The sequence below is a fragment of the Gopherus evgoodei genome, chromosome 9 (genome assembly GCF_007399415.2).
Source record: "Gopherus evgoodei ecotype Sinaloan lineage chromosome 9, rGopEvg1_v1.p, whole genome shotgun sequence".
In the NCBI taxonomy this organism is placed as follows: domain Eukaryota; kingdom Metazoa; phylum Chordata; order Testudines; family Testudinidae; genus Gopherus; species Gopherus evgoodei.
The window spans coordinates 50,480,459-50,497,113 of NC_044330.1; the positions used below are offsets into that span (position 1 = coordinate 50,480,459).

Consider the following 16,655-nt stretch of genomic DNA (forward strand, 5'->3'; position numbering starts at 1 on the left):
AGCTGGTTCCCAAGCTCCGGCAGCTGTCTGCTCTGCCCCCGGCCCCAGCTCACTTCCCCCTCCTCCCCTGAACGCTCTGCCCCCCTTCTCCTCCCCCTCCCCTGCTTCCCACAAATCAGATGTTCATGGGGGAAGCCTGGAAACAAGCAGCGGCAGGTAAGCTGGGGCAGGGGGATGCGAGGAGGGCTCTAGGGAGACATGGCGTGGCCCAGTCTGGCTCCAGCCTGGCCCCGTCCCCACATCATGGCTCTGGCCCGACCCCGACTCTGGCCAGGTGGTGTGGCTCCAACTCCGGGTGGCGTGGCCCCAGCCCTGGCCGGGCAGTGTGGTTCCATCTCCGGGTGGTGTGGCCCCAGCCCTAGCCGAGCTGTGCAGCTCCGGCCCTGGACCCAGCTCCGGTCAGGTGGTGTGCCTCTAGTGGGAGTAAGCAGCATAGTAAGAGACTGGGGTTGGGGGGGGGGGTTGGATAAGGCAGGGGGAGGGAGTCCTGGGGACAGGGAGCGGATGGGGGGGGTTGGATTGGGCAGAGGTTCGCGGGGGGGGGCAGTCAGGGGATGGGGGTTGGGTAGGGGTGGGAGTTCCAGGCGTCTGTTGGGGTGGTCAGGGGATGGAGTCAGGGCAGTCAGGAGACAAGGAGCAGGGCAAGTCGGGTAGGGGGTGGGGAGTAGTCAGAAGACAAGGAGCGGGGGGCGGGGGTTTGACGGGTTGCGGTTTCTGACAGGGGCAATTGGGGGCAGGACATGGGTGGGGGTTGGATGAGGTGGGGGGGGGATGTACTCACCGGGCGGTTCCCTACCGGGTCTTCAGCGGCAGGTCCTTCAGTGCCGCGGAAGACCCAGAGTGCCTCCGGGTGAGTCATCCCTGCCGAATCAGGCCCTGCACTTCCTAAAGCCGGCCCTGGTGGTTATTATTTAGCGTCTAGGAGCCCCAGTCATGGACCAGCAGCCCCAGAATGTGAGAAACTACAGGCCAAAGTGGATGCTATCCAAAGTCAAAGAAATGGGTCCAATCATTCTTAGGCTTGGCTGGATATTACAGGTGATTTGTACTGCACTACAGTCAAATCACTGCCCCACTGACAGATCTAACCAAAAAGAAACAGCCAAATGCAGTTCAATGGACTGAAGAGTGTCAGAAGACCTTTAATCAGCTTAAAGCGACACTCATGTCTGACCCTGTGCTAAGGGCCCCAGACTTTGACAAACCGTTCCTAGTAACCACAGATGCATCTGAGTGTGGTGTGGGAGCAGTTTTAATGCCGGAAGGACCAGATCAAGAATTCCATCCTGTCGTGTTTCTCAGCAAGAAACTGTCTGAGAGAGCCACTGGTCAATCAGCAATAAGGAATGCTAAACCATGTGTACATGCTGGAAAAGCTATTCCCATACTTTTGGGGATGGCGTTTCCACCTACAAACTGACCATGCTGCGCTAAAGTGGCTTCATACTGCGAAGGGAAATAACAAAAAACTTCTTCGGTGGAGTTTAGCTCTCCAAGATTTTGATTTTGATATACAGTCAAACCTCGCAATAACGCGCCCCGCCATAATGCGAAATCACATATAACGTGATCACAGTTGGCTCCCCTTTAAGGTATAAGACAGTATGGTACTGTACCAATGGTCCCCAACACCATGGCAGGGGAGAGAAGCTGCAGCCCCACACCTGCCAGGTACAGAGAGCTCCGAGGCTGTGGGTGCGGGTGCTCTCTGTCCCCAGCAGGCGTGGAGCCACAGCTTCTCTTCAGCTTCTCCGGGGCTGCAGACACTGGTGCTCTCTGTCCCCGGCAGGTGTGGAGCTGCAGCTTCTCTCCAGCTTCAAGAAGAGCCACGGCTCCCCGCCTGCTGGGGACAGAGAACTCCAGGGCTGCGGACGCTGGTGCTCTCTGTCCCCGGCAGGCGCAGGGCCATGACTTCTCTCCGGCTTCAAGAGGAGCCACGGCTCCCTGCCTGCCGGGGACAGAGAACTCTGGGGCTGCGGACGCTGGTGCTCTCTGTCCACGGCAGGCGGGGGGCCATGACTTCTCTCCAGCTTCAAGAGGAGCCATGGCTCCCTGCCTGCCGGGGACAGAGAACTCTGGGGCTGCGGACGCCGATGCTCTTTGTCCCCGGAAGGCGCAGGGCCAAGGCTTCTCTCCCCTGCTGGGCACTGGGAACTAGGCAGCGCACATCAATGCACCGCGTTGGGGACCACTGACAAACTCCGCTATACTGCAACCCTGCATTTAGCGCGATGGAAGTTTTTGGACCTCAAACATCACGTTATAGCGGGGTTTCACTGTACAACACATTTCAGGAGCGTCTAACAAAGTGGCTGATGCACTCTCCTGTGAAAGTTTCCCAGAATCAACTGGTTAAAAATTGTTCTTGGAATGTGGGACATATTGTTAGTTTTTATATAATCAATAGTATGTCTAAAGGTGCATGTGTCTTATTAACTCTGTTTTCTCCTAGAGTTCCAAGAAGAAACCACAGCCAGTGTGGCCACCAGCTGTCCAACACTATCTGTGATTTTGGGGGGCATGTCATAACGAAAGGGAAATGTAACAACCCTCTTGTATACAATACTATAAAATCCCTCCTGGCCAAAGGCACCCAAATGCTTTTACCTGTAAAGAGTTAAGAAGCTCAGGTAATCTGGCTGACACCTGACCCAAAGGTCCAATAAGGGGACAAGATACTTTCAAATCTGGGGCAGGGGGGAAGAGGCTTTTGTTTGTGCTCTTTGTTTTGGTGGTATTCGCTCTTGGGACTAAGAGGGACCAGACATCAATCCACGTTCTCCAAATCTTTCTGAGCAAGTCTCTCATAGTTCAAACTTGTAAGTAACAGCCAGGCAAAGTGTATTAGTTTATCTTTGTTTTCTCAACTTGTGAATTTTACCTTTGCTAGAGGGAAGCTTATCCCTGTTTTGTTGTAACTTTGAACGGAAGGCTAGAGGGGTTTCCTCTGGGCTCTTTGAATCTGATTACGCTGTAGAGTTATTTCCCATCCTGATTTTACAGAGATGATTTTTACATTTTCTTTTTAATAAAATCCTTCTTTTAAGAACCTGACTGATTTTTTCCATTGTCCAAAGACCCAGGGGTTTGGGTCTTTGATCACTTTGTTACCAGTTGGTTAGGATATTATTCTCAAGGCACCCCAGCAAAGGGGGTGTAAGGGCTTGGGGGGATATTTTGGGGGAAGAGGAACTCCAAGTGGTCCTTCCCCTGTTTCTTGTTAAATCACTTGGTGGTGGCAGCGTATCAGGTTTTAACCTAAGCTGGTAGGAATAAGCTTCGGAGGCTTTCAGGCGGGTCCCCACATCTGTACCCTAGAGTGGGGAAAGACGCTGTAAAAACACAGAGCACAAAGACAGTCCCTGCTCCAAAGAGCTTACAAGCTAACAACCTGCCAGTGGTCATAGCTCACCTGCCTACACATCTCCCTGAGCCTCATCTTCAGAAGGGACAATACACACCCTCCAGCAGACATCTGACCTCTTCCAAACTCTGGCTGAGGATCAGCCAAGAGTAATATACTCTCTAGTCTATGTATGTCTTAACCCTGCTAGAATTGCCAGCACCTTTTGGGAGCTGGTTTCTGTCTACCAAAAAACAGAGGGCTAGTCCTTAGTCCGGGGGGGGGGCAAACTATGGTCTGCAGGCGCATCTGGCCCACCAGCTGTTTTAATCTGGCCTTCAAGCTGCTGCTGGGGAGTGGGGTCTGGGGCTTGCCTTGCTCTGGTGCTCCAGCTGGGGAGCAGGGTCGGGGGCTGCTCTGTGCAGCTCCCAGAAGCAGTGGCATGATCCCTACTCAGGCGCCTACGCATAGGGGCAGCCAGAGGTCTCTGCATGCTGTGCGGGCCGCAAGCGCTGCCTTTGCAGTTCCCCTTGGCCAGGGCTGATGCTTGCGGATGGGTCAGTGTGCAGATATGCCTGGCTGCGCCTCCGCATAGGTGCCAGGATCGGGACATGCTGCTGCTGCTTCTGGGAGCTGCCTGAGGTAAGTGCTGCCCGGAGCCATCACCCTGTGACCCACCCTGCCCCTGCCCTGATAGCCCTCCTGCCTTCTAAACCCCTTGGTCCCAGTCTGGAGCACCCCAAACCCCTCAGCCCCAGCCCAGAGCCTGCACCCATTGCCCACACACCCCTAGCCCAGAGCTGCACCCTGAACTCATTTCTGGTCCCACCCCAGACCTCCCACCCTTGCCAACACAAATTCTGTGAGCATTCATGGGCTGCCATACAATTTCTATACCCAGATGTGACCCTTGGGCCAAAAAGTTTGTCTGCCTTAGTGTTCCTTGCTGTGTAGAAGGAACTGGCAAAGGAATATCCTTTCTCAAGGTTCTGGGTTAATAGCAACATGTTTCTTTGTCACACCTTAAACAAAGCTCAGGAGGAGACCCTGTCAGAGTTAATGGAATCATGTGTATAATACAAGGGTGAGAGCCTCTGGACATGCTAGTATAAGCTCCACTAGACACCTGTGGAGTGTGACTTTACTTGAGGGCTGTAGGGCAACTACATGGAGCTAGGTCCTTACTTTTAGTCACTACGTTCTTAAACCAGCTTCTACAGTGAGCTGAGTTTGGGCAATTTGATGATCTAAACATTTATATAAGACAGTTCCTCACCCATCCTGCTTTTGGAAGGCATTACTAACTTGCCTGCTACAATGGAGGCATTTTCATGAAGGAGGAAAAGGAGGTAGGTTACTTTTCACCAATTCTATTCGCCAAATGTTGGCCATCTATAGCATTGGTTTGAGCTGAGATCACATTAGTAAGGATGACTTTTCAGAGGCTAGGAATGTTGGAATAGGTGATTATGGTAGTGTGCCTCACCCTGCCAACGATTACAGTGCGTGGGTCTGTGTTCTGACGGTTCAGTGACAGTTAGCAATACTTCACCTCAAGGGTATTATTTCCAGTTGCAGGAGCTGTTAGGACAGATGGCTGGATCTAGGAGTAACCATGCTCGTAAAGAATTCAGACTTAGACATTTATGAATCAAAGCAAAAGGACAGAATTTCCCTCCAGTGAATAAAGAACTTGAGCTGGTTTGACCCTGAAATCAATTGCTTTGTTCTGGTGTTAAGGGATGTGAAAGCAGCCATAAAACAAAAAAAAATCACCTTACACACACAAAACAAATGGAAAAATGGGGAAACAGATAGCAGTGAATGTAAATCAGAAAGTAGGAATTGTAGAAAATTGATAAGGGAAGCAAAAGGACACCTTGGAAAGCAGAGTTCAGGACAAAAAGTTGTTCAAGTATATAAGGAACAAAACTGGTTCATTACTAGATGAAAATGGCAGAATTGTCACTAATAATGTAGAAAAGGCTGAAATGTTCAATAAATATTTCTGTTCTATATTTGGAAAAAAACTGATGATGAAATACTTATCAAGTCTGAAAGTAACTCTTTAATATCCTACTCGGTGCTTATTAAAGATAGATATTTTTAAACTAGCAGGTCCATAAAACTTGCATATAAGCGTTTTAAAGAGCTGCCCAATGCATACTTTGTGCTACTATATTGTTTTCAATACATCTTGGGACACTGGACAAGTTCCAGAGGCCTAGAAGAAAGCTAATGTACCATAACTGAAAAAGGGTAAATAGGATGATGCAGATAATGATAGCCTGTCAGCATGATTTGTTCCTGGGCAAGATGCTGACTTGGTACCAAATGACATTGTGATTAAAGAATTAGACTGATATAAAATGAATAGAGCACACATTAAATGGATTAAAAACTGGGACAGGTCTCGAAATGTAATTGTAAAAGAGGAATCATCAGCGAGCATGTGTGCGTCTAGTGGCGTCCCACAGGGTTTGTTTCGCGGCCCAATACTATTTGATGTTTTTTATCAGTGACCTGGAAGCAAACAAAATGATCACTGATAAAGTTGGCAGATGAGACACAGCTAGCTGGAGTGCTAAATAATGAAAAGGACAGGTCACTGATACAGAATGATCCGTATTACTTGGAAAACTTCTTGGCTATAAGGTTCCATTGTTGAAGGTGATTGCAGTATCCAGGAAGTTGATGCGAATGGGGGAGTGTTCCAGAGAGAGTTTAATGGATGGTTGGTGGTTGTTGAAGGTGTAATGGGAGTAGTTGTATGAAGGAGTTTAAGCCATGTGTCAAGAAGGTGAAAATATCATCCAAGTATCCCAGGTATATCATTGATTTTGTGCATTTGCCCAGAAATTCTTCCTCAAAGTGGTCCAGGAAGAGTTAGGCATAATTGGGGAGCCATCCTAGAACCCATGGCTATTTCTATGGCTTGGGCAAAGTGTTTGTTGCTGAGTGTTAAATTGTTATGAGTGAGGGTGAAATGGATGAGTATGCAATGTATTTGGGGTGGATATCTGAGTGCTGTCCATTGTCTTGTAGATATTTGAGGCAGGCAGCTATGCTATCATGGTGAGGGATGTTGGTGTACAGGAAAGTGACATCCGTAGTGGGAAGGATGATGTTCTGAAAGAGTTGTTAATGTTCCAGAGTTTCTGGATGAAGTCAGTTATCTTGGAAGAAGCTGTCCCTGTATGTGGTGAGTAGTTTGAAGATGATTTTTCTAAGTCCTGACATTCTTTCAGTAAGCATGCCATGGCCAGATATGATGAGTCTGCCTGGGTTTCCTTGTTTGTATATCTTGGGAAGCATGTAGCAGATCCCTGGTGTGGGTTCTTTGGGGATGGGGGTTAGTGATTCCCTTGAAGTTGTTTGGGGAAGGATTTGATGATATCCTTACATTTCTGGGTGAATTGTGACGTCTTCTTTGAATTCTTTACAGTAAGTGGTGTCGGAGAGTTATCAGTTGGCCTCATTAATGTAGTCGGCACAGTTAAACACTACAATGGCACTCGCTTTGTTTGTTTGATCACTATCTGGTGGTTAGGTATCAGGAACTATATAGCTGTCCTCTCGACAGTGGAGAGCTTGTGGTGGATGTGGTGATTAAGGATTTCACAGTCAATATTTTCCCCCAAAGCAATCAATGCAATGATCAAGTGTGAGATTTCATCCACTGTGGGGTCTCCAGTCATATGGTTCCTTTTTCTTATGACTGACAGTGATAGCTGTGTGTGTGTGTGGGGGGGGGGGGGGGTATTGTGAAAGAATTCTTTGTCCTCATCCCCAAACAACACCTTCAAAAGATGAGCCTGGGATCTTAAATTCATAACTTTGCTAGATACTAAAAATCATGGTCTTAATAAAGAGACAGGATTTACGGTTTATTATAACAGTCTGTAACCGCCCCACACACACACACTCACTAACCCCCTTTTTTGTCCTATGACTAAAAAGGTGTTAATTGGCTACTTCACCTTGAACAGATCTCTTAAAACAGTGGTTCTCAACCAGGGTTATGTGGAGGTCTTCCGGGGGGAGGGTGTGTATGTATATCAACTCATCTAGATATTTTCCTAGTTTTACAACAGGCTACATAAAAAGTGAAGTCAGAACAAACTAAAATTTCATACAGTAACTTGTTTGTACTGCTCTATATACGATACACTGAAATGTAAGTAGAATATTTCTATTCCAATTAATTTATTTTATAATTATATAGTAAAAATGAGAGAATAAGCAATTTTTCAGTAACTGTGTGCTGTGACACTTCTGTATTTTATGTCTGATTTTGCAAGCAAGTAGTTTGTAAGTGAGGTAAAACTTGGGGGTACACAAGATAAATAAGACTCCTGAAAGAGATACAGTAGCCTGGAAAGGTTGAGAGCCAATGTCTTATAATATATGTTAACTACTTATGCTAAACAATCTGTCCCACCTTGTATTTAGCTGTGACACTCAGGAGTACATTTCCCATACCTGAAGAAGAGCTCTGTGGAAGCTCAAAAGCTTGTCTCTTTCACCTACAGAAGTTGATCCAATAAAATATATTCTCTCACCCACCCCATCACTCATCTAGATGGACATTCCACTTTTGACAATCATCCAGGTGGTTTTGATTATGCCCTTTAGATCACAACTGCCATCTTCTGATAATACTTCAAGGTCTCATTTTCTATCTGCTTGCATTTCTATACTAGCACTTTAATACACATATAATCTTATTCTGAAACAAACAATGAAGATTACTTTTTACCTTCTAGCATTCACTTTAGGTATCTGCCTGTTGATCTGAAGTAAGCAAATACTCCTCTTCTCTCCCTCTGTGGCCTAGTTTAAGGTGATTTCGATACACAGAATGTGTGGGATTACTGAATGTAAGATAGCTGCGCACATGTAAACACCTACCCTTCTTGTAACTGCTCATTTCCAGATTCTTCAGCAACAAGCAGCTCATACTCCTCTGCAGCGTATCTGTCCCAGTCTGAAGGCTCCGGTCCATCATTTTCAACATCCTAAACACATCAGAAAAGCAAATTAAATAGAGTGTCCTTACTGATCTACAAACTTGCTTTGCAAATGCTTCTCACCTATCTACAAACATGTGCTTTTCTGCAACACTTACTGTTGGGGTTTGAAAATGCCTTAAGGAAAACAACTCAATCCAAGTTTAGTCTCTTAATCAAAGTTTAAATTATGGACTCGTCAAGTTCTTTAAACAAAGCCCTGAGTAAACAAATATGTTTTGTATTAGGCTTTAAATCTCGAACACAGGTGGAATACTTTGCCACTCATCTTGAACAATGACATTCCAAAAATGTCAAGAAAGAATAACTGCAAATCTGAACTGCTCTGGCAAGACATACTGTAAGAGCAAGGGAACTCTGCCTAGTGACTGGTTCTCAGAGCATTCCAGGATTTAGAAAATGTTGACACTCCTTTGAATTGCACCCACAACCAAGCACACAGCTTTTGCAGAGTTTGGTACACAGGGGCAATATGCTTAGAGAATTCCTCTCCATGTATGAGTTTGGCCATGCCTTTCACCCCAGCTGAGCTTTTCAAGGAACATACAATGCTGACCCCAAGTAGCAATTCAACAGTGGGCCCTAGAAGTAACAAAGTCCTGAGTCACTATGGCACAATTCCTCTCCCTCCTGGGTGTGCACTGCCTTCAGATGGTTGTGCGAGGTGCTGTGCAAACACACAACACAGATGGGAAGGAATTTAGACTGTCTTACTGATAAGGACGTCCCCAAAACAAACACTTGCATTAGATTAGAGGAAGGACCGGCTCTATCATAGTTAAGGTTAGGAAGCCCTTTCTGTTTAAAGGACAGCTCCAAGTGAACTAAACTCTGCACAGTTACTTGGCTTGCCTTGACATTTGGTGTACACTTGGGGTATGTGTGATGGGGTTATTACTAGGACTGTCAAATGATTAAAAAAAAGTAGTTGTGAATAATCACAGTTTTAATCACACTGTTACACAATAATAGAATACCAATTTAAATGTATTTATATATATTTTTGGATGTTTTCTACATTTTCAAATAAGTTGATTTCAATTACAATACGGAATACAACATGTACAGTGCTCACTTTATATTTGTTATTACAAATATTTGCACTGTAAAAAAGCAAACAAAATAAATAGTATTTTTCAGTTCACCTCATACAAGAACTGCAGTGCAATCTCTTTATGGTGAAAGTGCAACTTACAAATGTAGAATTAATATTTTTGTTACATAACTACACTCAAAAAGAAAACAATGTAAAATTTTAGAATCTACAAGTCCACTCAGTCCTATTTCTTGTTCAGCCAATCGCTAAGACAAACAAATTTATAAACAAACTTTATATTTATGGGAAGTAATGCTGCCTGCTTCTTATTTACAGTTTCACTTGAAAGTGAGAGTAGGCGTTCACATGGCACTGTTGTACTATAAAGTAAGTCCTGTACACTTAGTATTCTGTTGTTGTAATTGAAATCTGTATATTTGAAAATGTAGACAAACATCCACAAACATTTATAATTTAAAGTGGTATTCTATTATTGTTTAACAGTGCAATTAAAACTGATTAATCAGGATTATTTTTTAAATCTAGTTATTTAGTTTTACATTAATCACTTGAGTTAACGGCGATTAATTGATAAACCTAGTTTTTATGGATCCAAATTTGGGGTTATTTGACCAATGGGTTACTGAGAGACAAGACTCCCTCCTCTCTCTCCTCCAAAAACATTTTTGCTTAAGGTTGACAATTTCTACCAATGATGTACACCAAGATACTGTAAACTGAAACCCAACCCGTGGCAGAAATCTGAAAATGAACTGTGTAGGCATGTTGCTACAATCTGCCTGCCAAAGAGTGGTGGTTGTTTTTTTAGTTAGGGGAAATGTAAGCTGAGTATAGCAGAAAATTCAGAAGGTGCTGATACTGAGCATTCTCAAAAGACAAGTGGACAGCGGAGACAATGAATGCAGTGAGGGGCAGGGCTACCTGCTTGCCTATCAGTCCAGCAAACCAACTTTCTGCCAGCAATGGGCAGGGCAAACACTTGGAATCTGGCCCTTATACCCAAACCCTGTACATCAGTGGTCTCCAACCTTTTTATGGTCAAGATAGACTCAGAGACTCTAGGACCGGAAGGGACCTCAAGATGTCATCGAGTCCAGTCCCCTGCCCTCATGGCAAGACCAAATACTGCCCAGACCATCCCTGATAGACATTTATCTAACCTACTCTTAAATATCTCCAGAGATGGAGATTCCACAACCTCCCTAGGCAATTTATTCCAGTGTTTAATCACCCTGACAATTAGGAACTTTTTCCTAATGTCCAACCTAAACCTCCCTTGCTGCAGTTTAAGCCCATTGCTTCTTGTTCTATCCTTAGAGGCTAAGGCAAACAAGTTTTCTCCCTCCTCCTGATGACACCCTTTTAGATACCTGAAAACTGCTATCATGTTCCCTCTCAGTCTTCTCTTTTCAAAACTAAACAAACCCAATTCTTTCAGCCTTCCTTCGTAGGTCATATTCTCAAGACCTTTAATCATTCTTGTTGCTCTTCTCTGGACCCTCTCCAATTTCTCCACATCTTTCTTGAAATGCGGTGCCCAGAACTGGACACAATACTCCAGTTGAGGCCTAACCAGCGCAGAGTAGAGCGGAAGAATGACTTCTTGTGTCTTGCTCACAACACACCTGTTAATGCAACCCAGAATCACATTTGCTTTTTTTTCAGCAGCATCACACTGTTGAGTCATATTTAGCTTGTGGTCCACTATAACCCCTAGATCCCTTTCTGCTGTACTCCTTCCTAGACAGTCTCTTCCCATTCTGTATGTGTGAAACTGATTGTTCCTTCCTAAGTGGAGCACTTTGCATTTGTCTTTATTAAACTTCATCTGGTTTACCTCAGACCATTTCTCCAATTTGTCCAGATCATTTTGAATTATGACCCTGTCCTCCAAAGCAGTTGCAATCCCTCCCAGTTTGGTATCATCTGCAAACTTAATAAGCGTACTTTCTATGCCAACATCTAAGTCGTTGATGAAGATATTGAACAGAATATCACTTTTTGAATTTAAGGGCAACCCAGGATCTACTCTGCCCCTTCCCCAAAGCCCTGCCCCACTCATTCCATTCCCCCCTCTCTCCGTTGCTTGCTCTCCCCAACCCTCACTCACTTTCATTGGGCTAGGCAGGAAGTTGTGAGGGGTGCAAGCTCTGGGAGAGTGTTTGGGTGCAGGAGGGGGAGTAGCTAGGGTGCAAGGGTTGTGGTGCAGGAGGATGTATGGGGTGCTGACTCTGGGAGGGGAGGTCAGGGCTGGGCCAGGGGTTTGGAGTACTGGCTCTGGAAGGGGGCTCAGGGCTGGGGGTGTGGCCTCCAGATGGGCAGTATTTACCATAGGCAGTGCAGTGAGATTAAGGCAGGCTCTAATCCCAGAAGGGGCCAACGCACCTCTGCAGCCCCTGGAAGGGGGGCACGTGGCTCTGCGTACTGCCCCTTTCTCAGGCACCACCCACAAAGCTCCCATTCGCCACAGGTCCCCACCAATGGGAGCTGTGGGGGTGGTGCTTGCAGGCAGAAGTAGCATGCAGAGACCCCTGCTTGGCCCCCAGGGCTGTGCTGGCTGCTTCTGGGAGCAGCGGGGAGCTGCGGCAGGGAGCCTGCCTTAGTGGCAGCCCCGCTGCACCACTGGAAACCGCAAATGACTGGGAGCCCCAGGCTCAACAAGTTGATTGCGATCGACAGGATGGTGACCACTGCTGTACATGAATGAGCTACATTTTGTCTCTGTTGCCAGAGAATGAGTGTAGTGGATGGAGTGCCCATCAAAAAGATGCATCAGACAAGACCAACATGTCTGCCTTCAAGGCCGTAGAGAAGCAGTTCCCAACCTACTGCTTAGGGGATATACTGCCGGATGGGAATGGGAATTGGTCCTGAGAGCCATGGCCAGCTGCTGGACACAGTCATGCTTGTTCATGATCATACAGCACTTGTTTCCTACAGCACGCTGTTTTAGTTCCGTCCTCTTTCCATATCAGCTGCTTTTCTCTACAACAAACAAAACTTCACAGTCCCTAAAAATAGTTTGGGGGCAACAACATTTGGAGATCTTGCTTTATACCTTCTGAATTGCAAAGGGATCCCGCTGTTCATTGTCCAGGTACTTTTCCAAGTTAAAGAAGGTGTTGTAGAATACATGAGCCATTCTGCATCTCTTCAGATCTCGCAGCATCACCCTTCCTGCACAAAGAGCACATGTTATTTTAGTAGCACATTCTTAATTAGTGAGTGATATGACCTGTCAGGGTCATGCCCCCACCCCCCACTCTGAACTTGTCTTATATTCTACCAGTTTAGGTTAAAACTTCCCCAAGGCACAAATTCCTTCCCTTGACCTTGGACATATTGCTGCCACCACCAAGTGATTTACACAAAAATTCAGGGAAGGGTCACTTGGCATCCCTTCACCTCCTTTCCTGGGGAGGCTTGTTAATAATATACCAATCAGTTGCCTCAGCAATGTGAGAACAGCCCAGACCCTTTGTCTTCAGGACACTGAAATTAATCAGGTTCTTAAAAGAAGAACTTTTAAGAAAAAAAATAAAAAGAATCACACCTGCAAAATCAGGATGAAAGGTAACTTTATCGGGTAATAAAAAGATTTAAAACACAGAGGATTCCTCTCTGGGCTCAGCTTCACAGTTACAGAAACAGGAATGAAACTACCTCTGTAGCATAGGAACATTCACAAGCCAAAACAAAAGATAACCTAATGCATTTCCTTGTCCTACTTACAATTCCTGTGGTTTTAGATGGCTTATTCCAGGTATATTTTCAGGAGATATTGTACCTGCTTGGCTTCTCCCACCGGAGAGGGAACAACAAAAGAGAACAACAAACAATTTGAAAGTATCTTCTTTCCTCATTGGTCCTTTTGGTCAGGTGCCGACTAGATTATTTGAACTGCTTAACCCCTTACAAGTAAGGCAATCCAGTACAGCTGCCTTGGAGGAATTTTATGCTACTGCATACATAAGGGTTGCTACCCTTCCCCCTATATTCGTGACAGGACCCGTTTAGCACAGGTCTTTTCTAATTTAGGATAATACCACTAGCATGTGTTGTTTTTTCAGGCTGCCAATGCCCATTAATTAGACAAGCAAATAGATCTGTGTCTAGCTTGGACCAAGGACGAGGAGGCATCTCATATGGCTTCTGTGGTTGTTTTGCATTCTGCTTTCTATATGCAGATTTCACACAGCATTCATGCCTGTCTAAAAGAGCACATCTTGACTGTGTTCTTATGTTACTCAAGACCCGGACAGGTGCTATGTAATAAATAGTTAGCACTACAATCCCAATATCGCATGACACACTGGCCCTTGTGGAGCATGCCAGCATGTGCAGCAACTTCATTTAATTGGACCTAATATGGTTTTATGATTAGAGGTATCTGGGTTCTTCCAGTAGAATTATTGCCTCAGGCTGTAGTAAGATTGGGCTATTTTTGTGTTTCCTGTGAGAGCTTATCAGATAGCGTCAGTAATGGGTAGTACTTGAGTCATATTTATTGACAGGCTATTGCTGTAAACAGCTCCTTACCAGGCCTGTATTTCCCATTCACTGATTTTTTGCAAGTCCAGGATAATTGGCTTAAGTCCAGATGGTGCTTTGCAGTCTGCTTTTTGTGCAAGGGCTTCCTACAGGTTCCACCTTGACCAATTTTTGCTCACACATATACTCAGGAAACTCATCCCAACCAAAAACAATGGCCAGCATTACTTTTCAATCTGAGCACAGTTCTGTTGTGTTTTAGTCAGTGCTTTAGAAACACATGTTGCTGGGCAATCATCTTGCAGAAGGACATTATCCAGTCCCCTCAACGTATGTGGCTTCTGCCCTGCTGTTTGGTGTAAGGCTCTTTTCTTCGGCATGGTCCAAAATGTTACATTGTTCCTCTCATTGTGTTGATCAAAATGAGGCGATCATCATGGTTACCTCAGCCAGATCCCTCCATTGCAGGACAAGCCGCTGAGGGAAATCTGAACAGAAGTTACTTCAACTGTAAAGGTGATTTGAAGGTGCAGAGTTTTGCAGTGAACCTTATAATTCCGGCTATACTTTGATCCTCATCTTAACCTATAACGGACCTTTTTAATTCACCCTCTCTACTCCCCCTCCTCTTCCCCTCCCACCCCCATTAAGCAAGACTGAATCTAAATAATATTTGAAATACATATTACAACCACCAGCTAATCCATCATTTAATTGGATGTGTGTGGGGGGAGGGTGGAATTCATCATCACTTGAAATCTTTAAATGAAGATTAAATGTCTCTTTCTAAAAGAGAGAACATCCAGCTGAGCTAGAGTCCAGGAGCCTGGTGACATGCCATAGCCCATGCAATGCAGAAGGTCAGATTTGATGGTCACAATGTTCCCTTCAAGCTGTAAAACCTATGAACTCAAGAATTTACATCAGGTCTTGGATTGTAGTGCTGTGCCTAAACTTTCTCTTGGGAGTGTGTTTTTGCTTGTCACCCAGGCTTACAGTAGCTCAAGTCATCCATGAGGTCAGCAAAAGCAAGTTAACCCATTTGCTAATGGGTTAATGGAGATGGTTAGGGAGCTAGTGAAGGCCATTCACCACCTACAGGCCTTAGCAAATGGGTTAAACTGCTTCTGTTGATCTCATGGTTGACTTTTCCATCCCTCCCAGAAAGGTTTTGCACAAAGGCAATTTGTGAGAAATTTTAGCTAGGCTAAGGAAAAGGAGAGGTTACTCACCTCGTACAGTAACTGGAATTGTTTGACATGTTTTTGTCCCTATGGGTGCTCCATATTAGGTGGCTGCGCACCAGTTTGCCTTTGATTGGAAACTTTTCTTAAGCTGTGTCCGCAGGTCCAGACCAATGGTCTATAGGGTGGGGCAGACCTGCTGCCAGACAAGTTCCTTCTCAAGAATGACATACAAAGTACTCTGAGGTGGAGGGGAAAGAAGGTGAGTGGTGCAGTACCCAAAGAAGGACAAATCTTGAAGAACTCTAGTTACTGTACTAAGGGCTGGTCCACACTAGGGGGGGAAATCGATCTTAGATACGCAACTTCAGCTACGTGAATAACGTAGCTGAAGTCGAATATCTAAGATCGAATTACTCACCCGTCCAGACGGCGCGGGATCGATGTCCGCGCCTCTCCGTGTCGATTCCGGAACTCCGTTGGGGTTGATGGAGTTCCGGAATCGATATAAGTGCGCTCGGGGATCGATATATCGCGTCTAGATTAGACACGATATATCGATCCCTGAGCAATCGATTTTAACACGCCGATACGGCGGGTAGTCTGGACGTACCCTAAGTTAGTTACCTCCCCTTCTTTGTGTTTTTGCCCCTATGGGGGGCTCCATGTTAGATGACTCCCAAACAGTACCTTGATTACAGAGAAGGGTGAGTTCAGAGAACAGCCTCACGTAAGGCTGTATTTTAGCTGGAAATATGAATAACATGGGAAAAGTGTACACAGATGACCAAGTGGCAGCTTTGCAAATGTCTATAATGGGTATGTTTTTAAGCAGTGCTACTGGAATGGGCCAGCACCCTAGGATGAGAGTGCATTCCAGAAGCCTTGTAACATGCTAAGATGCATCCTGATACCCATTTTAGATAGTCTGTGTGTATGGAGAGAGAAAATCTCTTCATTCTCTTTTCTGTCCCTCAGAGATGGGGGCTTGAAATTGGTCCTTCTGGTTCTGTGGCAGATAGTCAATAAATTGTGCAAATTTGATGTAATTGCTGTAATAGTACTTTGCCAACAAGGCGTGATCGTTGGTGACACTGAACTGTACCACAGCTAAGAAATAGCTCTTGCTGCCAAGAAGATCAATGCATTTGAGCTCTTTCTCACGAGGAGCTGATCTTGCCTGGTGGTGTTTGCTCCTTTCATTGACCACACGTCAACCACAGGAAATGGGTAGGGTGAGAAGAAAGGATATTCAGAGCCCTTGGCTGGAACATAGTATTTTTTGTCAGCCCACTTGCACCTGGGTGAGATGGTGACAGGTGTCACCAGGCCATAAAATCTGGCAGACAAGAGGGTGTCATGAATAGGCAGCACTAGTTTGCCTTGAGATGTGGTGCGGAAGATATCTGCCACAGTGTGTTAGGGCTTGTCATAAATAGATAGCTAAGGGTTAATGTTCTTTTACCTGGAAAGGAGTAACCTGAAACACCTGACCAGAAGACCAATCAGGAAACAAGACTTTTTCAAATCTGGGTGGAGGGAAGTTTGTG

The 16,655-nt window shown here is 45.4% G+C and overlaps 1 protein-coding gene across 5 annotated transcripts in view; it reads right to left on the minus strand.

Moving 5' to 3' along the window:
* Nucleotides 1–16,655, minus strand: part of PPP2R3A (protein phosphatase 2 regulatory subunit B''alpha) — a 165,029-nt gene that overhangs the window by 5,316 nt on the left and 143,058 nt on the right. For all 5 annotated transcript variants that reach the window (XM_030575839.1, XM_030575842.1, XM_030575840.1 and 2 more), the window contains 2 exons: nt 12,489–12,607; nt 8,255–8,361 (listed from right to left, as the gene is read on the minus strand). In XM_030575839.1, coding sequence (XP_030431699.1) covers nt 8,255–8,361; nt 12,489–12,607 — 226 coding nt within the window. The remainder of the gene's footprint in view (nt 1–8,254; nt 8,362–12,488; nt 12,608–16,655) is intronic.